Source organism: Erythranthe guttata, chromosome 6 (assembly GCF_056151865.1).
Source record: "Erythranthe guttata isolate IM_541 chromosome 6, IM_541, whole genome shotgun sequence".
Classification (NCBI taxonomy): Eukaryota; Viridiplantae; Streptophyta; class Magnoliopsida; order Lamiales; family Phrymaceae; genus Erythranthe; species Erythranthe guttata.
Genome location: NC_142538.1, coordinates 4,836,453 through 4,863,892, shown reverse-complemented (window position 1 = coordinate 4,863,892; position 27,440 = coordinate 4,836,453). Strand labels below are relative to the sequence as shown.

The 27,440-nt window shown below is 34.8% G+C and overlaps 5 protein-coding genes, 2 non-coding genes and 1 pseudogene across 12 annotated transcripts; 3 read left to right on the top strand and 5 right to left on the bottom strand.

Annotated features, from left to right (window-relative positions):
* Positions 1 to 882: 882 nt before the first annotated feature.
* On the bottom strand, positions 883 to 5,521 carry LOC105977814 (CLP protease regulatory subunit CLPX1, mitochondrial). Of its 2 annotated transcripts, none has more exons than XM_013003194.2 (15): positions 4,623 to 5,521; positions 4,396 to 4,454; positions 3,814 to 3,914; positions 3,532 to 3,611; positions 3,364 to 3,414; positions 3,164 to 3,238; positions 2,964 to 3,041; positions 2,823 to 2,879; positions 2,572 to 2,642; positions 2,368 to 2,467; positions 2,158 to 2,262; positions 1,931 to 1,993; positions 1,728 to 1,850; positions 1,356 to 1,511; positions 883 to 1,264 (listed from the first exon to the last, which is right to left on the bottom strand). In XM_013003194.2, exons 1-15 carry the CDS (start codon positions 5,082 to 5,084, stop codon positions 1,193 to 1,195), a joined length of 1,653 nt encoding a protein of 550 aa, XP_012858648.2. In that variant the 5' UTR covers positions 5,085 to 5,521; the 3' UTR covers positions 883 to 1,192. The 2 variants fall into 2 exon arrangements, with proteins under 2 accessions (XP_012858648.2, XP_088675714.1); XM_088819588.1 differs by having other exon boundaries at positions 3,364 to 3,410; positions 3,528 to 3,611; positions 4,623 to 5,427.
* Positions 5,522 to 6,175: 654 nt separating this feature from the next.
* On the top strand, positions 6,176 to 6,247 carry TRNAQ-CUG (transfer RNA glutamine (anticodon CUG)). The gene has a single exon. It is a non-coding gene; the product is annotated as a tRNA-Gln (tRNA).
* Positions 6,248 to 7,599: 1,352 nt separating this feature from the next.
* On the top strand, positions 7,600 to 8,163 carry LOC105977309 (uncharacterized). The gene has a single exon (XM_013002611.1). It carries the CDS (start codon positions 7,600 to 7,602, stop codon positions 8,161 to 8,163), a length of 564 nt encoding a protein of 187 aa, XP_012858065.1.
* Positions 8,164 to 10,013: 1,850 nt separating this feature from the next.
* On the top strand, positions 10,014 to 10,319 carry LOC148769940 (signal recognition particle RNA). The gene has a single exon (XR_016031934.1).
* A 207-nt stretch (positions 10,320 to 10,526) lies between these two features.
* Positions 10,527 to 15,942, bottom strand: LOC148769939 (protein DEFECTIVE IN MERISTEM SILENCING 3-like; annotated as a pseudogene).
* Positions 15,943 to 16,095: 153 nt separating this feature from the next.
* LOC105978023 (protein DEFECTIVE IN MERISTEM SILENCING 3) lies at positions 16,096 to 18,876 on the bottom strand. The gene is made up of 7 exons (XM_088819598.1): positions 18,705 to 18,876; positions 17,834 to 17,948; positions 17,518 to 17,755; positions 17,205 to 17,396; positions 16,781 to 17,107; positions 16,480 to 16,681; positions 16,096 to 16,377 (listed from the first exon to the last, which is right to left on the bottom strand). Exons 1-7 carry the CDS (start codon positions 18,777 to 18,779, stop codon positions 16,342 to 16,344), a joined length of 1,185 nt encoding a protein of 394 aa, XP_088675724.1. The 5' UTR covers positions 18,780 to 18,876; the 3' UTR covers positions 16,096 to 16,341.
* Positions 18,877 to 19,577: 701 nt separating this feature from the next.
* Positions 19,578 to 22,547, bottom strand: LOC105952490 (uncharacterized). 5 transcript variants are annotated; one of them, XR_016031749.1, is made up of 5 exons: positions 22,051 to 22,547; positions 21,661 to 21,719; positions 21,051 to 21,130; positions 20,538 to 20,671; positions 19,578 to 19,860 (listed from the first exon to the last, which is right to left on the bottom strand). XR_016031749.1 is itself a non-coding variant. In XM_088819600.1 (4 exons), the coding sequence occupies exons 1-4, from the start codon at positions 22,387 to 22,389 to the stop codon at positions 19,753 to 19,755; spliced, it is 606 nt and encodes a 201-aa protein (XP_088675726.1). In that variant the 5' UTR covers positions 22,390 to 22,533; the 3' UTR covers positions 19,578 to 19,752. The 5 variants fall into 5 exon arrangements, 1 of the variants encoding a protein (XP_088675726.1); XR_016031751.1 differs by lacking the exon at positions 21,661 to 21,719 and having other exon boundaries at positions 22,051 to 22,481; XR_016031752.1 differs by lacking the exon at positions 21,661 to 21,719 and having other exon boundaries at positions 22,085 to 22,424.
* Positions 22,548 to 22,803: 256 nt separating this feature from the next.
* Positions 22,804 to 25,998, bottom strand: NMNAT (nicotinate/nicotinamide mononucleotide adenyltransferase). The gene is made up of 10 exons (XM_088819599.1): positions 25,728 to 25,998; positions 25,555 to 25,627; positions 24,788 to 24,861; positions 24,505 to 24,590; positions 24,141 to 24,224; positions 23,876 to 23,960; positions 23,533 to 23,612; positions 23,306 to 23,407; positions 23,150 to 23,208; positions 22,804 to 23,077 (listed from the first exon to the last, which is right to left on the bottom strand). The coding sequence occupies exons 1-10, from the start codon at positions 25,744 to 25,746 to the stop codon at positions 22,984 to 22,986; spliced, it is 756 nt and encodes a 251-aa protein (XP_088675725.1). The 5' UTR covers positions 25,747 to 25,998; the 3' UTR covers positions 22,804 to 22,983.
* Positions 25,999 to 27,440: the final 1,442 nt, after the last annotated feature.

Below are 27,440 nucleotides of genomic sequence, written 5' to 3'. Positions count from 1 at the left end.
TATTTTAGAAATTTTTTTTACAAAAAAGATAATATTTTTCAATTTTATAGAAAATTAAATGCATGAATATTATATATACATGTGGTAATTATTAAATGATTGTGCAATAACTAAATAGGAAATAACTCAACACATACCAAAATAAAAGATGACAACTACTCAATTGATGAATACACCTCATCAATTGAACTCCACATAAGCAATTTGGAAGTATGACATAGGATTTTGCCACATGTCAATCAAAGAGGGCATAGATTCTCTTTTTATATTATATATAGATTATTATTATTATTAATGCCAATTAATTAAATAAATAAAAAATAAACAGAATCAGGGGTTTTGTTCTGCATAGTGTATAGTCAGCCATGAATTAGTTAAGGGCAAATTAAGATACGGTCAAATTACGAAAAAATCCATGTTGTTTGGGTAATTATAGTTATCCGTCCTTTTAAATATTTTTATATAAAATTTATATAATTCAGTTATTTACCGAAACAAATCGTATATTCAGTTCGGTAAACGGTATGAAATGTTGGCGTACCGAAATTTCGATTCGGTTTTCCGATTTAAAATCCCTAAATTTACCTCTGGAGGGGTATTTTCGTAATATAATACATAGTTAAGGGGTAACTGTAATTACCCTAACAAGAGGGAGTTTTTCATAATTTGACCATAACTCAGGGGTGGCCGTAATTTGCCCAATTAGTTAAATGCATTCAAAATTCAAACCTGCTTAATTGTTAATTAGAGGTTGGAGAAGCGTCGTTTTCTCTCGTTTACGTTTACTCGATTTTGACTTGATCAATGTATGGAGAGAACAAAACGCGTAGAAAATTCTTCGAAAAAGGCATTATTCTACTACAAACGTCGCGAGGCCGAAAATCAAATCAAATTACTCGATTTATTTACACCCCCTAACAAACATGTGAAATTGTCTTTAATTTCACCATGCAGAAAATAAACTGTTGAAACATAGCCATTAGTGTCTTCGATCGAAACTCGATCGAGCATAAATTGTACAACAAAGATCTAAATAAATACAAAATGTACAGTATAGAACTAAAAACAAAGTACAGCAACTTATAAACAATTATGTGCTTTCTAAATGTAGTAAAACTTACAAGTAAAAATCCTTTTCATTCGGATTTTACTCTGTACAGAAAGAAACCACGGATCTTGATCGATAGAGATTTTACAGTGCAACAATACAAGGAAGCTCGTGTTCGACCTCTGCTTCTCCTTCACAAGAACCTTCTGCAGTTTTCTGCAATTCAAGAACATCATATATTATTTACTAACACGTCAAAATGTGTGTGTGTGTGTGGAGGGGGGTCTTGGCCCCTTATACACTGTACCTTTGAATCTTTAAACTCGTGCTGTGAAAAATAACGGTCCAATGCCCCTTTGCCGTAAAGGATTTTAGCCCCACAGCCTCGACCATCGGAACCAACCGACTCTGTATCTACTACAACCGCGTCTATTACATCATCACCTTCTCTAACATCAGGAATCTGCAATTACAGGGGTAAAAAGGTCATTTTTCATCACACGTGGCTCAAATCGAAAATATATTGGGGGAAGAAAGAAAGAGCAATATGTTTGTTACTATTTTGAAAAGAGACGAAACACGCTATTGTAACATTTTAAATCATGTGTAAATGTTTTTGGAGAAAGATAATCGAAAATCTCGTACGAATATAAGATTAGGAAGGAGAAGAAAGACAAACCTCGTACATAGCATCCATCAAAAGATTCTCCAACATGGATCGAAGACCGCGGGCCCCGGTATTCTTAGTTAACGTTTTTTGAGCAATCAATCTCAAAGAATCTTCTGTGAAGTGCAACTTCACCTAACAACATATGTTATAATGAGCTTTTTTTCCTTTAATGTACGAGAAATATATGTAGCGGACGAATACGGGAAACTTACTCCATTCATTTGGAACATTTTTCTATACTGCTTTCCTAATGCATTTTTCGGCTCCGTCAGAACCTGGAAAACAAAATTTAATAGTATTGCGCAACTCATTATGTCGATTATTTAGTAGAGAGTTTTAAACATACGTCGAGAATTTTCCCTTTTTTTATTAACCAAACAAATCCCAATTATTTCAAATAAAGGTATTAAAAAAAAAATAGAACATATATAAGTTATACCTGAACAAGCTGATTCTCGGTAAGTGCTAACAAGTTAACAAGTACGGGAAATCGTCCCACAAACTCGGGAATTAACCCATATGCTATAAGATCACTACTTTCAACCTTGGAAGAAAAAAAAACACGATTATGGTGATTGATAAAGAGAGAGACTAGATAATTTACACAAAATCAGACACGAGGGTAATGAGAAAGGTTAAAAAAGATTACGGTTTCTAGCAAAGATGATGTCACAGCAGCACTTGTAAGACCTCCGTTTCTCATGTTTGCACGAACGGGGGCACCAAAACCAATGGACGAATCGTGTCGTCTGAAAAAAACAATGGATTTAAATTTCTAAATAGATACAAAAAACTAAGGGTGAGTATATATATATATATATATATTACAGTTAGAGTTAAATTATTATATGACCTTTCTGAAATCGTCTTTTCCAAGTCGTTGAAAGCACCCCCGCATAGAAAGAGAATGTCCTTTGTGTCAATCTGTCAAATAAATAGAGTAAAACGGTTTTCGTGATTTCAATTTTCATAGCCCAATAGACATTTTTTTATACATACAGAGGCATATAACAAGGAAAACACGGTCAAGAGTAGATTAAATAAATGAAAAAATGAATAAAAGAATCTTAGAAGATGCAACACGTACTGCTTTATTATACGAACCTGAATATTGTCGCCTCTAGGATGTTTCCGAGCACCTTTCTCTGGGACATTGACCACCTGAGGTGGCAAATGAGAAACCATAGAAAAAATTAAAAAAAAAAAAATTAAAATGAGTAAGGTGAAGACGAATAAAGTGCTTACAGTCCCTTCGAGCATTTTCAACAGTGCTTGTTGGACACCCTCCCCCGACACATCTCTACTAATATTGACACTCTCAGCCTGCAACGGATAATCACATCATTGGGCAGTAACAGATGTGTTCGGGATTTTTATTGTTCGTTATGGTTATAGATTGTAATGGTTCGATAAATTTATTTTGATAGATGTAACATAAGAGACACCTTTTTGATGATCTTGTCAACTTCGTCAATGTAAATAATGCCTTGTTGTGCAGCTGCCACGTTATAGTCTGCAACCTAATTTGGACAAGAAATACAACAGTTTACTGCCGGTCACAACTTTATCCAGACAGTATTCAGAAGAGACAAACAGATAGTGTCCGAATTAAAAAAAAAAAAAAAAACAACTATATCCAGCTCACCATAAGCAGCTTGTATAAAATAGATTCAACGTCCTCCCCGACATATCCTGCCTGCAAATACAATAAATATCGTCAAAATAAAGATACGGGTACACTTTCAGATTTTCGATTCAGTTAGGTCACACGGAAAAAAAATATCATAGTGCTTTGTGTAAGAACGTGACTTGCCTGAGTAAGTGTGGTGGCATCAGCGATTACAAACGGCACGTTTACCAACCTCGCCAAAGTTTTGGCGAGTAGTGTCTTTCCTGTCCATAAAATTGGCATCAAAGCCACCATTAAATTATTAAACAAAATATAGTCGCTAAATGCTGGCATCCAAAATAGAGAAACGATATAGCTCTATAGAATGTTCGCAATATCACAACATGATCGAGTACAGTCTTCACCGCACCTCTGCATACTCGTAAATACAAACACTCAGCAAAAACGGCATTGCAGAAAAATTACCTGAACCCGTGGGCCCCATGACAAGAATGTTACTTTTTTCAAGTTCCACGTCCTCGTCGTCTTTTCCCTCGGCTTTGTCGTTATCTGAACTCCCAGCAGTCCTAACTTCCAAGGTATAACATTAATACAGATATTCTTACGCCATTACTAAGATGCCGACAAAAGGGAAAGCAGAATTATTGCACAAATCCAATTTTCCGTAAACCCTCTTCTGAAACTCCAATAAGTAACTTAGCTAATGTCTACAAATCCTATTTTCCGTAAACTCTCAAGAAACCCCAATTTTGCTTCCCATAACCTCGCGGCTTGGGCTATTTTTAGAAGTTGGACTGGTTTTATTCCGTTTGATATGATGGAGGGTTTCTTCTCGTTGACACTTGTAATATTTCTTTCCCCTATTAATGCATTTTAATTATCAAAAAAAAAATGTCTACGAAAGATGCGACACTAATGAGTGATGAATCTCGACATGAAACTTAGATTCAGAAAGATGCCAATCATAAAACCAAAATTTCATGAAATCGACCTTATAAACGTGCAAACGCAAAATCAAGCGAAGTAGAGCTTTCCAAAAGTAATCACCTCTGCAAAGAGTCACTATGTATCCTCTTGTAGTGATTGTAAACCGCTACGGAAAGAACCTGCAATCAATCAGCAAATGCCGAGAAAAATGAGTAACAATATACCGACCCGAAAATAGACGACAAAAACGAAAACTTCAACACGATACGTAACCTCTAAACTAAAGCTTTAACACACCCCCTATCAGTAATGCAGTCATCACAAATCAATGCAAAAAACATATAAACCTTTTTAGCTCTCTCTTGCCCAATCACAAACTTATCGAGTCCTCGACATATCTCTTTCGGGGTCGGAAAATCCATGCCCAAATTGGATCCGCCCCAGTACGCGTCTTTCGGGCCGGGCCCTATGTCCGCAACACCCTCCTCCCCAGGTGGCTGCCAAAGGCTAGGTGGGTCCCCCCCCTGAGAGCTAAAGTTTCGAATTTTTCTCTTGTGGCCAAAGAATTTCTGAGAATTATTGCCACCGTCGATGTAATTCCCGTGCAGAGAGATGGGTTTTGAATTGGAGGGTGGGTTTAGATGGAAACGAAAATTACTGTGATAGCTTCGGTCGAACCCGGATGATCGATGGTAATGGTTGACCCGACCCGAGTGCGTGCGGGTTTGATTTTGAATGAAGTGTCTGAAGTGTGAAACGGCAGCGGAAGCTGTGTCTCTGGATGATTTTGACCTTAGAGCGGCTGCCATGGCAGAACCTTGAAGAATGAAAACAAACAGAGTAGGTTTAGATTGAAAATTGAGACGTGGGTTTAGAGGGAAAAGGTGAGAATTGAAATGGGTTGTGATCAGATTTCGAAAATCACAAACTATTGTGAAGTACTTGGAACGGAAAAGCGAGGAAAAAAGATTATTTTTCTGCAGTTGGATTGCTAAAGAAATGTGTGATGTTTTTTGTTCATTGAATGATTTTTACAGTTTAGATAAGAGTTGTGGCGGAAGAGGTGATTGGAAATTGGAAAGAGAAGACAAATTGAAATTCGTGAAAAAATCAATTTTCAGGTTTTCTGAATGGAAGGGAAACCATAGCGATGATGGATGATAAATAAATTGATACGTGTTCATAGGGGAGACGGTGTCGTTTTGTGTTTGAATCCAGTGAACGCTATCATCTTTACACAAACTGTGGGCCCTCTGAATGATCTTTTGTGCATATTTATATATAATTTTTATTATAATTAAAAACAAAATATACCATACAAATTAAAAAAATAATAAACACCTATAAATTAAGACAGTCGGTATTAAAAAAAAATTCTATTAATTTTGTGAAATGGTAAGCTATCAAATTAATAATTTAGTAGGTTTTATCGAGATTTTACTGTATATCTAAATTTAATGATTTTTTTTTTTTTTAATTTTAACTGATAGATTAAATTTAATGGGTTAGATGATACGAATTGAATAACCATTGTAAATATTAATTGTCAAATTATGTTTAAAAATGTTTGAAATTTTTAGGGTAATTTGAACAAAGTGAAATTAAGATAAGTTTTCAAATGGTAAACAAACACTAATTAATGTATTCTTAAATAAGAAAAAGAATTTGAATTTTTTTTGAGGATTAAAGAATTTTGAAACTGCAACATAAATCATTTGGACCTGTTTAAATAAGAGTTTAATATTTTATCACAACTCTAATTATTCTCTTCATCGTTCAAGAATATTCAAATCCTCTAAAATTAGAAGCTTTAAGTACACTTGTCATTACATAACTACATTTTTTATGTAAATAGTATTTTATGGTTATAAATCATTTGTTTTGCTATAGTAACCAAAATGGTTCTATGGTCTAGTGGTCAGGACATTGGACTCTGAATCCAGTAACCCGAGTTCAAGTCTCGGTAGAACCTTAATTTTGTTTGGTTTTTCTCTTATTTTGATCTAGAATAATTATATAGATAACTACTTTGTTTTTCTCTTATTTTGATCTAGAATAATTATATAGATAACTACATGTCAATTGGTGTCAAATTAGTGACGGTCTTGTACCAATGCAAATAAATCGTGGACGGTTTTTTTTTTTTTTTTAAAGTTTATTTGTTTATATATTACCATACCAAAGAAAGAGCTCGACGAAAGAAATCCAACGGTAGTTAAACCATCAAATTTCGAAATGAAGATGAGTTTTCAAATGATAAACAAACACCAATTAATATATTCTTAAATAAGAAAAGTATTTGAAAATATTTTTATTGATGACTAAAGAATTTCAAAATTGCAACATAAATCATTTGGACCTGTTTAAATAAGAATTTATCACAATTCTAATTATTCTCTTAATCACTTAAGAATATTCAAATCCTCTAAAATTAGCAGCTTTAAGTATAGTTATCATTACATAACTACATTTTATATGTAAATAGTATTCAACAACTTTAAATATTTGTTTTGCTAGAGTAATCAAAATGGTTCTATGGTGTAGTGATCAGGATATTGGACCGTTAATTCAGTAACCCGAGTTCGAGTCCATGTAGAAACTCTTTTTTAATTTTATTGTTCTCTGGTTTTTTAGTAATTCTTAACTCCCCAATTAAGGAAATAAAAAATAAAAAAATAGATGCATTGTTTGTCCCACATCGAAAATATAAAACAATTAGTGCAGATATATAATAAGTTAGAATTAAAATATTGTTTGCTGAGCCCAGTTGCGTGGGCTCGTAAATCCAAGCGGAGGCAAGATTGATTTATACATTGGCCTGTGTGGGTTTGGTTCGAGCGAATTGGTGTGTTATGTGATTCGATTCTCCCCGAGTATTATTCGAATACAATTTCATCTCTTGTGGGTTGCATCGAATTTACAAGCCAAATCGTTGGGCCTTTCTCATTGGGCCCAATCTAAATTAGTGACGGTCTCGTGCCAATGTAAATAAATCGTGGACGATTTTTTTTTTTTTTTTTTTTTTTTTTATATTACCCTAACAAGAGTACTAACCAATTCTCATATTCTACCATTAGAGCAGCTTCACTAACAAAACATTAAAATGCATGTATTAATTCAACTTAATTTATCGCACCATTTTAAAACCAATATTTACAATTAGAGATGAGAGAAACCACAAAGCAATTCAAACTTGAAAAATAGCTAGTGTTTTTGTCCCATGACGGGAATGTACTACCATTTACGCTCATTTATAATTAATACGAAATTGAATTTTGTTCGCTGAGCTCAATAACATTTTTTTTTCCTGATAATCCTCCTCTTATGATAACTTCTATTCCTTTTCCAGAAAGACAGAAGAAGAAGAAGTTCAAGGATCAATTGAAGAAGTTCATTGAAAAGATCAAACAGATTCGAATCAACATCCCTTTTGCAGAAGCCTTGGAGGTAATGCCAAACTATACCAAGTTCATGAAGGAGGTCCTATCCAAGAAAATTCGGATCGAAGAAGACACACCAGTGACACTCACGGCAACTTGCAGTACCATTCTTCAGTCGAATCTACCACCGAAAATGAAAGATCCAGGGAGTTACAATATTCCTTGTATTATTGGAAATTCTACTTTCGATAAAGCTTTGTGTGATTTGGGGGCAAGTATTAATTTGATGCCTATGTCTGTGTTTCTAAAACTAGGCTTAGGAAATTTGAACCGCACTCGCATGACTTTACAACTAGCTGATCGTTCATTGAAATATCCTGATGGGGTTGTAGAAGATGTGCTAGTTAAAGTAGATAAATTCATTTTGCTTGAAGATGATGAAGCACCAATCATTTTAGGTCGTCCATTCTTAGCCACTCGTAAGGCGATGATTGATATGAAATTATGATCTTTAATGCTTAGGGTAAATGGGGAAGAAGTTGTTTTTAATTTGACAGATGCATTTAAACACTCTGAGCATGTTGAGCATTGCAGTAGAATAGACGTGATCGAGGACTGTGTTTCCTCCTTTTTTAATTTGTATGAATTATGTGATTCTGTTGAGCACTGCATTGTTAACTCTTTGATTTTCATTATGCCTCCCCTGAAACTCCTATTGAAAATGATGTGCTTGATTGTGTGTTGTTTCTTGAGTGTGCCGAGATTTTAGGCATAGACGAGGTAGGAATCGTCCCCGAGATACCAGTTAGTGTGAAAACGGCCCCCGTACTGGAATTGAAACAATTACCGGATTATCTTTGTTATGCTTTTCTTGGAGCAGACAAGACTTATCCGGTGATCATTTCTTCCAGTTAGAGCGAGGCCGAAACAAACACACTGTTGGAGGTCCTTAGAGAATATAGGTCATCTATAGGTTGGTCTATTGAGGATATTAAGGGTATTAGCCCGTCTATTGTTCAACACCAAATTCAAATGGAAGACGTCTATAAACCGAGAGTCCAACCTCAGAGGCGGTTTAAACCCGTCAATGAAAGAGGTAGTAAAAAATGAAGTCTTAAAACTGTTAGGCGCTGGTATGATTTATGCAATTTCTGACAGTCCGTGGGTTAGTCCGGTGCAGGTTGTGCCAAAAAAGGGTGGGATGAGTTGTTGTTACTTAGGTGGATTTGGCCCTAGAAGTCCCCTTTAAATCGAAGTCCCCCCGCGTTGAGTTGTCGTTACTTTATTTACGTACATTCTATATTTGCATGTTTACGATCTTGCATGTTTTTAAATTAGGGTTTCTCACCATTCCAAAAATTTACGATCGGCTAGATAATATAATTACACTACTCAACATGTGAATCTACAAGGTCCATGTGGATCGATATCCGGAACCACTATTCTGAAAAATGCGATATTGTATACTTGCGGTAATTTATATGTGAGGAAAACGCGTATCAACACCATATTTGGATTTCCAAATAGCCTTTGTCTAAAATAATATATAGATAGAGATGCCTTTAACATATAATAATTAAATCGCAACGAATCTCCCTAATTAAGGAAAACAAATTAAAAAGTAGATGAATTGCTGGTCCCACGTTGGAAATATAAAACTTTTAGTGCGGATATATAATCAACTAGAACTTAATTATTGATTGTTGAGCCAGGTTGCGCGGGCTCGTAAATCCAAGCGGAGGCACCAAGTTTGATTTATACATTGGCTTGTCTGGGTACAAGCGAATTGGTGTGTCATGTGTAATTCAATCTCCTTAAGTATTAAAAAAATACAAATTCATCTCTTATAAGAGTTGCATGGAATTTACAAGCTAAATCGCCGGGCCCTTCTCATTGGGCCCACTGCAAATTAGTGACGGTCTAGTGCCAATATAAATAAATCGTGGAAATTTTTTTTATTTTTAAAATTTATTTTTTTATATATTACCATATCAAGTACTAACCGATTGTCATATTTGACATAAGAGCAACTCCAGTAACAAAACATTAAAATGCATGTATGGTTTACCTATAAAAATATAACGATAAAAAAATTGTGGTAATGGGGTATCGTCACATTATTATTTTTAGTTTCTAATAAATGAGAGGGAGGTTGAAGAAATAAATAGATCAAACTTTTCTCGTTCATACGTTGATTCACCTTAATCATCTCACCATTTTAAAACCAATTTATACAGTTGAAGAAGAGCGAAACCACAACGCAATTTAACTTGAAAAATAGCTAGTGTTTTCATTCCACATGGAGAATGTAATACCATTTACACTCATTTATAATTGATAAGAAACTGAATATTGTTCGTCGAACTCAGTAACGTGGGCTTATCACCCAAGTTTGGGGGCATTATTGTGATTGGACACGTCGTTTGACTGTCTAGCTGAACCGATGGATGCAATTAACCGAATTGCCCGTTCCAAGTGGTGAGTTGGGCCATGTTACTCGGGCGAAGGCTTGAGCCACGTGCTAGTAAAGTGGAGGGCAACTCATCAGGTTGGTTTGACAGAGCAGCGAAAACTTCCAACTCTCTATAATGGAAGGATAACGGGCCGGTGCTTCTTCGGCCCACTTAAGATAAATGGGCTAGCCACTATTGGACAATCATTTTTTGTTTCTGTTTACTAATTAATATATTGGAATAATTAGTGTTTTTTTTTATAAAGAGAAATCCTTTAATTTGATGTCCACTCTGTCATTTGAGCTTATAATTCACTAAAAATGGTGATGTATCTATCAAGTTTGAAAATCACGAAGTATGAGAAACAAACACGCCTTTACCACACAAGAAAAGAAAAGAAGAGGTTTTTGTACATAGGCAGTTAACACGTTAACACAAAAATATACTACTGTTAACCCATCTATCGATTTTTTTCCCATCATAAATACTGCGTACGACACAACGTCTTTCACCGATCAATTCATCTCGTTCCCGATCCACGTCCCGCCACTGGATTCTGACCACACCAACAACGTAAACGCAAAACATATTTTACTCTCACCATTCATTACTGAAAATAAACGAAGAGAAAGAAATAACTTAAGACGATAAAAATAAACCTGAGACAGCAATGCGAAAGCTTCTTCGTTTCGTAGTTGAATCTCGCATGGTCTAATAGAGCCTGCTCTCTCTTCATATCTTCACATGTTCGATCCTTTTTCCACTTCGTCTCCTTCATCGTTTTCTCGATCTCTAAGTAGCTCAAAGGTACATTCATCAATCTTTCGGTGCCTATTGGAACTTTACATCTATGCCCCTCCTTAAAAAAACGAGAAAATAAACAAATAAATGAACATAATATTCATCACTTACATCCCTTATTTTTGGAGAAAATAATGCTTACTCGTGACGAAGGCCCAATGAGAAAACTCCAGGGCTTCTGATCATTCCTCCGTCAAGAGATACGGCTCCATTTTTAATACAGGAGATAGCTTTGAGCATGTCCTGTCTCGATCTATACACTTGCAAATTCGAGAAAAGATTATAGAAGAGCGTTTCTCTTAGTCCGTTCCCGTTTTTGGAGACACAATACAAGTTAGTGCCCTCGATGGTGATCATATTTACGGCAAAGCCAAGAAAGCCGTTAGGAGTTTCGCCGTTCGGTAATCTCGGATTTGGAATAGCAAGTCTCCGTTGAGGATCGTTGCTTGCTAATTCCCCAACATATGGCCTAAAAATGGAAAAATAAATAAATAATGGAAAAGTTTAATCTAAAAAAAATGGGGAAAATGATGAACATACATAGAATATAATATTAGCACCACCTTATATTTTCAAGAAAATAACGAGAAATCGGTGAGCGAGCGGCCTCTTCACAGAAGCTGCAAATGCATGAAGGCCGAAACTTTTATTTATCGAACCTTGTTTGTTGTATGCTTCGAGGGCTTTGACTCATCCGTACGTCTTGCAAACCACTCCCAGCATTGTTTCTATGCCCAAATACTCCGAATTTATCGAGGTTCTACTATATATTTAGGTGGGTTAGATGATACGGATTGGTAAGACCATTATGCGTATCAATCGTCAAATCATGTTTAAAAATGTTTGAAATTTTTGGTGTAATTTAGGCAGAGTAAAATTAAGATGAGTTTCCAAATGGTAAACAAACACTAATTATAAAGAAAGAATTTGAAAATATTTTTTTTAGGATTAAAGAATTTCAAAATTGCAACATAAATCATTTCTACCTGTTAAATAAGATTTTACCACAACTCTAATTATTCTCTTCATCACTTACGAATATTAATATCCTATATAATTAGCAGATTTAAGTACTCTTACAAATACATAACTACATTTTATATGCAAATAGTATTTAAACGTTATATAGGGATATATATAATTTGTTTTGCTAGAATAATTATAATGGTCCTAAGTCTAGTGGTCAGGACATGTAATTCTGAATCCAAATAGCCAGTGTCTAAAATAAAATATAGATAGATGGCTTTAACATATAATAATTAAATCGGCAACTAACTCCCCAATTAAGGAAATAAAAAATAAAAAAATAGATGCATTGTTTGTCCCACATCGAAAATATAAAACAATTAGTGCACATATATAATCAGTTAGAATTAAAATATTGTTCGCTGAGCCCAGTTGCGTGGGCTCGTAAATCCAAGCGGAGGCAAGATTGATTTATACATTGGCCTGTGTGGGTTTGGTTTGGGCGAATTGGTGTGTTATGTGATTCAATTCTCCCCGAGTATTATACGAATACAATTTCATCTCTTGTGGGTTGCATGGAATATACAAGCCAAATCGCCGGGCCTTTCTCATTGGGCCCACTGCAAGTTAGTGACGGTCTGGTGCCAATGTAAATAAATCGTGGACGATTTTTTTATTTTTTATATTTTTTTATATTACCCTAATAAGTACCCCTAATAAGTACTCATGGAATTTACAAGCCAAATCGCCGGGCCTTTCTCATTTGGCCCTATTTTTTTTTTATAAAATGCATGTATTAATTCAACTTAATTAATCGCACCGTTTTAAAACCAATATTTACAGCTGGGGAGGAGAGAGACCACAACTTAAAAAATAACTAGTATTTTTATCCCACATCGGGAATGTACTACCATTTACGCTCATTTATAATTCATAAGAAATTCAATTTTGTACGCTGAGCTCCGTAACGTGGGCTTGTCACCCAAGGTGGGGGGGGGGGCATTAATGTGATTGGACACGTGGTTTAACTCTCTAGTTGTTATAATTCATAAGAAATTGAATTTTGTACGCTGAGCTCCGTAACGTGGGCTTGTCACCCAAGTGATGTGATTGGACACGTGGTTTAACTCTCTAGTTGGGCTGGTGGAAGCAATTAACCGGCTTCCCCGGTTCCAAGTGGTGAGTTGGCCATGTGACTCGGGCGAAGGCTTGAGCTACTTGGCTCGTAGAGTCCACGCAAACATACTACAATTCAACCCATCTATCGATTTTTTTTTTCATTGCGTACTACACAACGTCTTTTTGCCTTGAGTCCTACTAGAACCTCTTTTTAAATTTTATTGTTCTCTGGTTTTTGATCTAGCAGACGATCTGGTTTTTGATCTAGCAGACGATTGTCCTTCTTTCATTTTTGGCTTTTTAGTAATTCTTCGTAGGTTAGTTTTGTTTACAGCTGATAAGTGTTCGTTTTGCACGATTTTTGTTTATCATATCTTCGAGTTTTGGTCTTTGTTCGTCCGAGTTTCGGCATTATTTGTATATATTATTGCATTTCTTGTTTTATTTCTATTTTAGGGTTTTATTAGGTATTTTTGCCGAGTCAAAGCCATTTGAAAGCGAAATCGAATTTTCAAGCCAATTTTGGGGCCAAGAAGACCCAGATCGCGATCTGACATCTCCAAATCGCGATCTGGGGGTTGTCACAGAGAGAAAATTAATCAAGAACCAGACTGCGATCCAGTATTCTGTATCGCGATCTGGGGGTGTTCACAGTGCTGATTTGCCGAAGATCCAGATCGCGATCCAGCAATCCGTATCGCGATCTGGGGGGTCTTACAGTGCTGAAATGTTGAAGACCCAGATCGCGATCTGGGCACGCCTTTTGAGAAATATATTTTGTTTTGCAAAGCTTCTTGAGGAAGCTTTGCATTTCACTATAAATAGAAAGGCTCTTTCATTCTTCATTCCTTCTTCGACTTTTTACGGTTTTCGACAGTTCTTCGTGGGAATCATCAACGGGGGTTTCGACTTGGGTTTTTCTTACGCAATTTCTTTACGTTTTGTTCTTCATTCCCTTTGTACATTCTTTTGACATTATGTTTGTTATGAACTATGAACATTTTCTTCTAGGGTAATGAAGCCTTATATATATTGATTTCGACCGTCATTTATGTTATCTATTTGTCGTGTTTCGATTTCGTTTATGTTTTCCTGTATTAAATGCTTCTGATTGTTTGATCAGCTCTCGGATTGATATTAAATAGGAATGAACTCGATAGAGGATTTCTTGTTTGAAGTTAGGAAAACATAGCCCGGGGTGTGGAAACGGAGACGTGATGCACTTCGGGTAGCCCTTAAGGACTTGACCTAAATGCTCTCTTAATAGCAGGTTCTGAACGGAGACGTCGGACCTGTGGGTAGACTCTAACTACACTGGAGACGGATCTAAAATCAATGACTTTTTCTTGAATTTCGAACGATCGATTAAATTTAGGTGGGTTAGATGATACGGATTGGTAAGACCATTGTGCGTATCAATCGTCAAATCATGTTGAAAAATGTTTGAAATTTTTGATGTAATTTGGGCAGAAAAAAATTAAGATGAGTTTCCAAAGGTAAACAAACACTAATTATAAAGAAATAATTTGAAAATATTTTTTTTTGGATTAAAGAATTTCAAAATTGCAACATAAATCATTTGTACTTGTTAAATAAGATTTTATCACAACTCTAATTATTCTCTTCATTAATATCCTTTATAATTAGCAGCTTTAAGTATTCTTACAAATACATAACTACATTTTATATGTAAATACTAAATAGTATTTAAACGTTATATATATAGGGATATATATAATTTGTTTTGCTAGAATAATTATAATGGTCCTAAGTCTAGTGTTCAGGACATGGTGTCTAAAATAAAATATAGATAGATGGCTTTAACATATAATAATTAAATCGGCAACTAACTCCCCAATTAAGGAAATAAAAAATAAAAAAATACATGCATTGTCTGTCCCACATCGAAAATATAAAACAATTAGTGCACATATATAATCAGTTAGAATTAAAATATTGTTCGCTGAGCCCAGTTGCGTGGGCTCGTAAATCCAAGCGGAGGCAAGATTGATTTATACATTGGCCTGTGTGGGTTTGGTTCGGGCGAATTGGTGTGTTGTGTGATTCAATTCTCCCCAAGTATTAAGCGAATACGAATTCCATCTCTTGTGGGTTGCATGGAATTTACAAGCCAAATCGTTGGGCCTTTCTCATTGGGCCCACTGCAAATTAGTGATGGTCTCGTGCCAATGTAAATAAATCGTGGATGATTTTTTTATTTTTAATTTTTTTTTTATATTACCCTAACAAGTACTCATTGAGTTTACAAGTCAAATCGCCGGACCTTTCTCATTGGGTCCACTGCAAATTAGTGACTGTCTGGTGCCAATGTAAATAGATCGTGGATGATTTTTTTATTTTTAATTTTTTTTTTATATTACCCTAACAAGTACTCATTGAATTTACAAGTCAAATCGTCGGACCTTTCTCACTGGACCCACTGCAAATTAGTGACGGTCCGGTGCCAATGTAAATAAATCGTTGACGATTTTTTTATTTTTTATTTTTTTTATATTACCCTAACAAGTACTAACCAATTCTCATATTCTACCATTAGAGCAACTCCACTAACAAAACATTAAAATGCATGTATTAATTCAACTTAATTTATCGCACCATTTTAGAACCAATATTTAAAGTTGGAGAGGAGAGAAACCACAAAGCAATTCAAACTTGAAAAATAACTAGTGTTTTTATCCCACATAAGGAATGTACTACCATTTACACTTATTTATAATTCATAAGAAATTGAATTTTGTTCGCTGAGCTCAGTAATGGGCTTGTCACCCAAGTGGGGGGCATTATTGTGATTGAACGCGTGGGTTAACTCTCTAGTTGGGCCGGTGAAAGCAATTAACCGGCTTCTCCGTTCCAAGTGGTGAGTTGGCCATGTGACTCGGGCGAAGGCTTGAGCCAGGCTTCTCCGTTCCAATTGGTGATTTGGCCATGTGACTCGGGCGAAGGCTTGAGCTACTTGGCTCGTATAGAGTCCACGCAGGTTTCTACAGTAGAAGGATAACGGGCCGTAACTAAATGGGCTATCCGCTATTGGACAATCATTTTATATTTTTGCGTACTAATTAATATATTGGAATAGTTAGTCATTTGAACTTATAATTCACTAAAAATGGTGATGTATCTATCAAGTTTCAAAATCACGAAGTATGAGAAATAAACACGCCTTTACCACACAAGAAAAGAAGAGGTTTTTGTACATAGGCAGCTAACACAAAAACATACTACAGTTCAACCCATCTATCGATATTTTTTTTCACTGCGTACTACACAACGTCTTTCACCGATCAATTCATCTCCTGCGTATTACACAACGTCTTTCACCGATCAATTCATCTCCTGCTCGATCCACGTCCCGGCACTAGATTCTGACCATACCGACAACGTAAACACAACATATTTTACTCTCAACAGTCATTACAGAAAACAAACGAAAACGAAAGAAATAACTTAAGACGATAAAAATAAACCTGAGACGGCACATGCGAAAGCTTCTTCGTTTCGTAGTTGAATCTTGCATGGTCTAACAGAGCCTGCTCTCTCTTCATATCTTCACATGTTCGGTCCTTTTTCCACCTCGTCTCCTTCATCGTTTTCTCAATCTCTAAGTAGCTCAAAGGTACATTCATCAATCTTTCGGCGCCTATTGGGAACTTTACATCTATGCCCCTCCTTGAAAAAACAAGAAAATAAATAAATAAATGAACATAATATTCATCACTTACATTACATCTCCATTTTTATTTTTATGTTGGAGAAAATAATGCTTACTCGTGACGAAGCCCTAATGAAAAAACTCCAGGGCTTCTGATCATTCCTCCGTCAAGAGATACGGCTCCGTTTTTTATACAAGAGATAGCTTTGAGCATGTCTTGTCTCGATCTATACACTTGCAAATTCGAGAAAAGATTATAGAAGAGCGCTTCTCTTAGTCCGTTCCCGTTTTTGGAGACACAGTACAAGTTAGTGCCCTCGATAGTGATCATATTTACGGCAAAACCAAGAAAGCCGTTGGGAGTTTCGCCGTTTGGTAATCTCGGATTTGGAATAGCAAGCCTCCGTTGAGGATCATTGCTTATGAACTCCCCAACATATGACCTAAAAACGAGAAGAAGAAAAAAATTTAATGGAAAAGTTTAATCTGGAAAAAAATGGGAAAAGGATGAACAAACATAGAATATAATATTAGCACCACCTTATATTTTCAAGACAAATAACGAGAAATCGATGAGCGAGTGGCCTCTCCACAGAAGCTGCAAATGCATGAAGGCCGAAACTTTTATTTATCGAACCTTGTTTGTTGTATGTTTCGAGGGCTTTGACTCCTTCGTACGTCTTGCAAACCACTCCCAGCATTGTTTCTAGTCCCAAATACTCCGAAAGAACCCTAATTTCCACAATTAAAATAACCCCATTTCAGCAACAAATAAATAAATAAAAAAAAAAAAAAAAAAAAAACACGAAGCGTTGATGCAGAACTATAATTGAAGGCAAGAAAAAGGACCAGCCTGCTAAGGTTGTCGTCTTCGACTTTTCCAAGCGTAGCTACAATACCGATGACATCCTTTGTGAGCGAATGATCAATGGATAAAGCTTCGGCTTCGCTTTTCATCCTGCACAAAATGGCAGCTGCTGAGTTTTCGTGTTTAAGTATCCGCTCGATTATTTCTTCTTCACTCTTTGCATGGATGGAGTCTATATTTACTTCTTTGGAGATGCTCGTTTTATCGTATTTCGCAAGAGCAGCTACAACAAGAAGAAGATTATAAGAGAGAATAACAAAATAGGAGCAAACGATGAAATCATCAGACATTTAGCATTTACCTTGCATACTGAGAAAAGATTCCTCGAATCTGGTTTTTAAAGTCTTCAAGTGTTTGACATTCGCCTCGTGGTGCTTGACTTTTTGACCCAGTTCGTACAAATCATCTTGAAGTTTCTGGAACAATTTACATCGTCTACATTTTATCAGGGTTGTGAATAACTAATGCCCTATCATCGATTGACAGGTGGAATCGTTAGACCACTAATCAGGCTTAATATACCGATCATATATCCAGACAACACTTGTCGAGATATTTATCGAACATAGATAAAAATCTACATTTTTAAAGAGTCTTTTAAATCAATACATTACGGTATATTCGAGTATAAACTGATAATGTGACACCACAATCCACACCAAATCAACGAGAGAGGCGATATATAGTATACACTATATTAAATATCTCGTAAAAAAAATTAAAAATCGAACGTAACTTCTAAAATGTAATGGTTGCTTATAATGGCAGTTTTTTCAACCCAATCCGTAACGATCGGCCTACCGACTCGTTATAAGCTCTCACACAAGCCCACTTATAACCGATGTGGGATGGGGATGTTGCACATACACTTCATTTATTATTTTTATTTTTTTAATTTTATAATTTTGTTAAAAATTAGGAAAATAGGGGAGGAAATACATGAAACAAAATTGTAATAAATTAAACAAGGATCATTCGCCATAAACTCAGAAACAATTTGTATGTGCATGTTCATCTTATACCGTTTCTCAACTTCATTAAACATGGAAAACAGCGACGATAATCCATAATTATTCTATTCAGTACTGGTTAATTCGGAAAGGGGGAAACATAATTGATTACGAATAACACAACTGAAATTAGATAAATTATTTAAGAAAAAAACCAAAAACCTGTGCCGTTGGGTCAATGTCCATGGGCATTCTCTGGTGGTCGCCGCCGCCGCCGCCGCCGTCGCCGTCGAGCATTGTGGAACTGGGTTAGTAGCGTGGCGGTGCTCAGAAAGGGGTAGTAGCTTGTAAATGTGTTCGAATGTGGGAATGACACTGTAATTTACAATATTTAATTTCAAATTTCGAAAATACAAATTTGGCATTAATTAATTAAATTTGACTATTCCTGGATTTCAACGGTTGACCCTATTGACACGTGTACGTTACCTGATTTAAACTTTCTTTCTTTCCTTTTTATTTATTTATTTTTGGGGCCATTTGATATACACCCCTAGAATGAAAAATATATAGGGATAAGTCCACCCCTAAAATTATTTCTTTGAGATACACCCCTAGAGAGGCAAAAGTACTATAGTGCCCTTATTTGTAAATTTTAACCAACTGCATTCAGCTTTTCCAACTGCATTCAGCATTATAGCTAACTGCACTCCACACTTTTAGACCTGCATTTATCATTTTTTCAGATTTTTTAATAAAAAATGATATATTTTTTTTTATTTTTTTATACTTACCCTCTTTTTGTATTTTTTTAGTTTCTTTAATTTCTTTAATTTTTAAATTTTTAATTATTTTTAATTTTTTTTAATTTTTTTTTTATTTTTTTTTATTTTTTTTTAATTTTTTTAATTTTTAATTTTTTAACTTTTTTTTTTTAATTTTTAATTTAATGTACTGAAATTGACTACACATGACTATAGTATACCACAGTCACGTATAGTTATATGTAGCCATATACTGTTTTTTTACCCCAAAGTTATGGTCGATCGATTATAAAAACCGTTGATTATATATATAACAAATCATCTATACCAATAAAAAAAAATTCAAATTTTGATTCTTGATATTATAAATAATTTAATGCCTAACAAAAAAGTGAAAAAAAAACAACACAATCATCAAGATCACTATACATCAGAAAAACCACATAGTTTGTATATAAATATATATAACTACATGGAACTATACATGACTACAGTTATCTATACGACTAAATTTGACTCAAATCGCACTTGTCAACACGAGAACCGCTTGTTTTGATCAACGAACACAATCCACTCCGCAAAAACTTACTACATAGTAGTTCAAACACCAAGACCTGTGAAAAAAGAAAAAGAGTTAAACAAACAACGAATTTTGCTTCAAATTTAAATGTGCACACACGCACTATCACCTACTGGTATACATAGATACTCCCCACATAGCTCATACATGACTACATATGACTACATGACTGCATAGTTTATATATAACTATATATTACTACATGTGACTACACCATATATTATTGTATGTTACTACACGTGACTATATATTACTATATGTGACTACACCATATATTACTGTATGTTACCACACATGACTATATATGACTACATGTATATGACCACATGTGACTATATACATGTATACATACGTATGTGACTTTATTTGTCCCTTCAAGTACCTGACTTTGTTCTCCAGGTGATACGAGACAACTTATATTATCAAAATCAAATTACAAACAAAGTATGCTAGTCATTATTCTTCGTATAACCAAAGGTCAAAGATCAAAGCAAATTGAAGTGGAACACCATAGATAAAATAATAGTTGAAACACACGTAAAGTAGTCACCTATTTCATTCTCGATAAATAAAATATCAATATCATATTACCAACAAAATATTCTCATCACGAATCTACATATACTCCCAAGTATAAAAAAAAGTAAACAAATCATTTGAGGACCATAAACAGTGATTCAATATATTAAGAAGCACATAAAAATTCATTACCTTTTCTATGCCTTCAATGGATGAACAGTCAGTTTTGTCGCACCACCACCAGGAACAAGTTTCGAGTTTTTTTTTATATTTCTTGCCACAACAATAGCGTTTCATGTACAAGTCGACTCCTAAAATTAAACTCACTGTTTCACACAAAAAAAAAATTTAAAACCAAAACTCAAAAAATACCTGCAAAATTCGAATTACATTACATGACAAATACAAAAAAACAATGAAAAACACTTTATTGATAAATTTACTTTGGTGAACTATAGTCACATGTAGTTATGTCTTTTTATTACTACATATGACTATATATGACTATATGTAGTCAACTATAGTCACATGTAGTTGTGTTCATTCTTGTTACTACATGTGACTATATATGACTACGTGTACATGACCACATGTGACTATATATGTATATATATGTAAAATTCATCTACACCACAAAAAAAGTTCACAAGTGAATCTATATAAAATGGTGAATAGAACAATGCGGTTGAAAAAGAAAATTATTACTTATCGTGCCAGCAGTTTAAGGTAATCAATTATGCTTCACTCTGCTTTCCTCTACTTTTCTCGATTGTCTCTGCCAAATGCTGCTCAAGGTATACATTATATATTATTAAAAAAGAAAAACAAGAAAATAGCAGACAATTTTAAATGTATAGAAAAGAAGCCAAATGTTCAAAAAATTAACCAAAAGATTAAAACTAATGTCCATAAAAGTATTCTGAATGGAAAACTGTGAAGGGGAGAACGCAAAGCAGGTTGCGCTACGAAGTATAAAAAACAGTTTGACCCACCATTGACCGACCAAGGCTGAAAATCGAATTGAGATGTGCAGAAGATATTTTTTTCACACACATGTGCCCCAATGATATCATCACTAATATACATATACATCACCAGCATATACTCCTCACATAACTCATACATGACTACATGTTACTACATAAGTTATATATAACTATATATTACTACATGTTAGTATGTTACGACATAGGTTATATATAACCATCTATTACTATAAGTGACCATATATGACTACCAAAAGATTCATATCATAATAGAGCTTCAGGAATTATTATCAAAGATAATAAGTAATTTTTTTGGAGTTGTTATGAACCTTGGTTCAAAAGCAGCAAACTCGACTGAACCTGAATGTTCAGACCACGAACCAACAACCTACAATTTGAAACACCATTAAATCATTCATTACCCAAGAGAAACTACAATATTGTGCCAACAGAAGATACATAAAATAAAATATAATAAAATAAAATAAATTATCTTGGTAGTCCATCTCTATGTAATTACACAGGGTCAATCATAGGCACACCACACGAATTCATCATCACGCAAAACCATTCATCAAGCAATAATTCATTTTATTACAGGAAAAAAATAAACCTAAATAATTGGGTAAATCATCAATTATATTTTTTTCACATAGTTCGAATTTAATACAAGTGCCCAACATCGATCCATGAAACAAACAAAAATTACAACAAATTACCTCATATTTTTCAAGGAACGAGTTCCAATCTTACCAAGCCAGAAACTCGTGCGGCGGAATACGGATTCCGTTCGTCGATTGCGGCCGGAATACGGATCCTATTCTCCGGCAATACAAATTGTCGTCGAAATACAGATCTGGTGCATCGGCGGCAGACGACGGCGGGCGGCGGCGGCGGAGGGAGCAGTGGTTGCGGCCGGCGACGGCGGAGGGAACAACGGCGGAGGGAGCAGCGGCGGAGGGAGTAGCGGCTCCGTTCTCGTCGAGAGCAGCGGCTGCGGCTGCGCGCGGCGCTGGAGGAGCAGCAACGGTGGGCGGCGCAACTTGGGGGAGAAGCATAGGTGGGTCACATGACTTTGGATAGAGAGAGAGTTAGAGAGAATAAAATAGAGAGAGAAGAAGAGAAATATGGGGAGAAATGTCACGTGAATAGAGAGAGAGAGAGAGAGTTAGAGAGATAAGAAGAGAAAGTGGTTGGAAAGATGGAACGACTGAATGAGTGGGAGAGAAAAAAAACTAGGGTTTGAATTGAAATTAAAAGGGTAAAACAGGTACTTCAAGTTGTTCAGGGGGTCTCACTAATTAAGATTAGAATTTGGGTTTTTGACTAGGAAAGAAAAATCCATAGGACCTATCCATATATATTTTCAAAACTAGGGGTGTATCCCAAATTTCCCCTTTATTTTTAGAACTGCTTGGAATAATTACAATAACTTTGCTGATAGTGAATTTTTAGTGTACTAGAAAAATATATTACAGCACTATATCTTTTTTTTTTTATAATATATCTGAATATGAAAATAATTTATGAATACAGGAAAAATACATTAAAAAAAATTATTCTTACAAAATAACCGTCACTGTATTGTACGAAACAGCAGGTTCGTTCAAAAAATCACAATCAACTGTCGAAAGCGAATCATCTCGAATTATTCAGTCTTTTCTGTATAGTTGATTTTGTTTAATATAGTCGATAACACCGTCTTCTGTCAGATACTTCACCGACAGTCCTCTCGAAACGCAACCCCTGTATTTAAATAAACCAGCATAAATAACATCAAATGGATGATTTTTTTTTTTTTATGTTTATTTTTTTTACCTTAATCCTGTAGAACTAACTCCATTTGGTGCTACTTCATCGACAATCGTGATGTTATTCTGCAAGAAAATAGACCATCAACGGAATATATTTACGTCCACGTCTTCTAAAACGATAATTTATATCTCAAAATATTAAAAACAAACGACGGTTTACCTTATATTCATTCAAAATGTCATCTTTAGATATGATATTCTCGACATCTTGACCACTTCTGCGAATGCAAACCAGCCCAAAATCTCTGCATATGGTCCTGACCTGGGGAAAAAAAACATTGTCATCGTCCCGTTTTATAGCAAATAGAAAATCACCAGATTATTACAAATGATACTTTGGAATAAATAAAAGGCGGCATAAAAATTGCAGCCCCTGAAGAATTTGACCTGTTCGGGGATCCAAACGCCAGGAGTACTGAAAGATTCCAACAGATCAGAACCACAGACGAGCATCACTTTAAGTAACTCTACAAAGAAAAGAAGAATCATTACAAGTTAATAAACTTGTCGTTCGATCAAGATTTGAACACAAGTGAGTAGAATATAGTAAAACATGTGGGCTCTGCTAAAATATTATTTATATAATTGGTGAGCAAGAGCGCACTATAGAAAGTAAATGGGTTAAGTGAGTTGGATCGAACTCATTAGATAACACAGTCATGTTATATTACTACCTAGGAAAATATAGTTGAAGATTAACAAGGCAAAATAGTATTTGATAGCCGCCTACCATCAGATACGTTTTCAGTCGTGCACACTGATGTCTTGACCCGGGACAAGACTGTCAATGTGCGTTGGTAGCTGCTCTGACTCGCCTGTTCAGAGGCGGTAATAAAATGTATGAATAGTTGATATCGGGCCCAAGTACTGATTAAAATATATTAATATTCATGAGAGAGAGAGAGAGAGAGAGAGAGAGAGAGAGAGAGAGAGAGAGAGAGAGAGAGAGAGAGAGAGAGAGAGAGAGAGAGAGAGAGAGAGAGAGAGAGAGAGACCTCCCATGGATCGACCATAACGAAATCAGAACTTCTACAAGCAAGCTGACACATAGCAAGACGATGTTCAGCAGGTATAAGGTCCTGAAAAAAGGAAAAACGAATAAATGTTTACTTGACTCACCATCCTAGAAGATATCCGAAGATGAGAATTAAACAGTTTAAGCTATTAAACTTCTATTACAACCAACAATGGTGAACTGCGGAATAAAGTGACCAAGTAACAGTCAACCTAAGAGTTGATAAATCTTGAAAAGAGGGGTTTAACGATCAAAAAAGCATGATGATTTTTTTTTTTTTGTAATAATTTTTTCAAAATGAATTTAATGAATCAATACCCACACACCACACCTCATGCTCGTACCTTTTTCTTATATGAATCGTTAACAGGTGACATATAACCTCCAACCACACGAAACCCTTGTGAACTCAAAGCATCTCTTGCCAACTCTAACCATTAAATAAGATGAATCAATACAACTTCAAGAGAAATGTGGCATACTTGCACAAAATTTAGTACCCTAATAATATATACACAAGTGTAAGTAACTAAGAATAGCGAGACATTTGCTAGAAAAGAATAGACGAATAATACAAGAAAATTAAAAATTGATTTCAAGGCTTTATGTATGGTGAGATACACTTACCAAGACAACGCAGATGCATGTATGTAGGAGGATTGAAGCTTCCAGTCGATACTAGAACTACATAACATTTTCCCCTGTGTGTGAGAGAGAGAGCATCTTATGAGGATATACCATAAGCTTAAGAAGGATAAGACACAATCTAGAAATAACAGCTGAACGAAAAACGAAAAAGGCAAAATATCTTAATTTCCCTCTCTCGGTTTTCATTGCTTTACACAATGGAACACGGATTCAATTGGGTAAATAGAGCTCGGAGCTGTCAAACGAATAATGTAAGGCCATCTTCGTATTTCTAAATTAATGTATATAGCTTTTGATGGTGATAAAAGAATTGTTCCGTTTCTACGGACTCCAAATCATCTTTAGTGGTAAGGATTGGGAACCAAAATACGACTCTCGTTCTTATAATCATCTAGCCTGTGTAAAAGCAGATTTCAACTAATCCGAGTCCCGGTTTTCACCTTTTCTTATCTTTTTACATTTTCAAGATAATCCCACACCTCCTGCACTATCACTCTATCCGTTCCTGCGAGAAAGCGATACGATCTTGGGAAACCCTAACTCAAAAATTAGCTACTAAAGCAGAATATAAACACACACTGCATAAATACACCATTACACCGACATCGAATTCTTGATTTGCCAATATAACAGAGAGGTACCAAAAACATTGTCATATTTGGCAGGATAAGAAAAAAAATTGCAGGCATGAAAAAAAAAAAGAATTTGCAGGCAGAGTATGAGAATATAAGTTGCTACAAACATACTTGCTTTCAGAACTTAATAATTCGCCATCGTTGATGCAGCGCAAGGATAATTTATCTCGTGGCAGCGCTATATCTACAACATCAAGAAACGTTTATCACGATTTTCAAGCGAATATTCGATTTTTAATGCATTAGGACAGAAGCTAATTGCAAATAATTGAGATTCTTTTCACCTGAATTCGAAGCAGCCATCCAATAAGTGGGGTTTTAAATAAATGAAGCTTCTCTCGGAACAATAAGCAAACAGTTCGTGTGCATCTCAAAATTGCAGTTGTTCGGCGATAACCTCCACGCGCACAGCCACCGCGACGACAACTCATTCAGCAAAAGGAAAATCCTCGATCAAGATGGAGTGGAGCCCACCAAGCCGCTGCCAATGCCACTGGAGAAATTATTAGCCCTTTTTTTTTTTTTTTTTTTTTTAACTCTGTTATCTTTTTATTCACGGTTGGACATTTTTAAGTGTTCTATTAAGATTTCTTAATTATGAGTTTTAAAAAAATATTTTGTAATTTAGTTGTAATTAATTTTTTTTTTTTTTCTCTACTTTTTTAAATCATTGTCAAAATTAAAAATTTAAAACCCTAAATTATTCAATCACACATCTCTAATAAGACTAAATTACACTTCTAATTAATTTTGTTTCTATTAACTAATAATCTCTCAAGTAATGAGAATTAACATTTTATAATTTAAGAGTAATGAGTGCAAATAGAAAAAAAATACAATATTTATTATTTAAAGTAAAAGATAATATGGAAAAAAATATAAAATTTAAATAGATTATTGATAGGATAATTACAGTTTTGATCTCTATATTATACACTTTTTTCGATTTTGATTCTTAATTTTTTTCTAGCACGAATTTGGTCTTCAAATAATCATTTACAGTAGAACATCGATAAATTAATACTCGATAAATTAATAACTTCGCTTAAATAATATATTTTCCCGGTCCCGACTCGGGGACAACGTGCTAAATTAATAATTCGCTAAATTTATAAGATAATACACATTCGAAAAATTTAAGAAGCCCCATATAATATATAAATTAATAATGCATAAAAATAATTTTTAAAATACATTGTACAATACATATTTTATAGATTTATGAAGGCTTAACATAAAATAATTTAATTCTCGCTTGCTTCTTGTTGAAGTTCACATTACCATCAATCTCGTCCCTCACTTTTCTTAACATGGTTAGAACTTTCGGTATATTTTTCTCATAACTTAACATAAATCGTTGTATACCATTGCTGCTTTAAGAGCTTCCGCTTGTGAAACGGGCTCTATAGTGCATTGAACGAATGCTACAATGAAAAATATACACATGTTTTTTTTTAAATAAATGTACTTATTGAAAATAATAATAAAAGTAATTTCATAAATTAATAAATTATTAAATAATGTATAAATTAATAATTATTAATTTATCGATAAGTTAATATTTCGCTAAATTAATGAAATTTTGATGGTCCCACCTGTACTAATTTATAGAGGTTTAACAGTACTTTACAATTTTCTTGCACACTTTGAAATTGTTGTTAGTTATAACGGAAAAGTCACGTAGTTTGATCATACACTTATACCCCCTCCCCTATCTTATCACTATTTTTTACTTGGCCCAAGTTTAACTTTATTATTAAAAATTAGTCCAAAACAAATTAAATCCCAAAAGAATTGTTCTGAATGCCCAGCCCCGGCCCGCATGCCATTTTCACCACGGCCGCCGAGCCATCAACTGTACATATGTGCAGGGGCGGAACCATGATTTTTCGGTAGGGGGGGCCGAAAAGTTTAGAGAATTAATAAAAATATGTCGGGGGTTCGGGGACAACGCGCAGGGATATTTATGAAGAAAACCAACACAAATAAGTAATGAG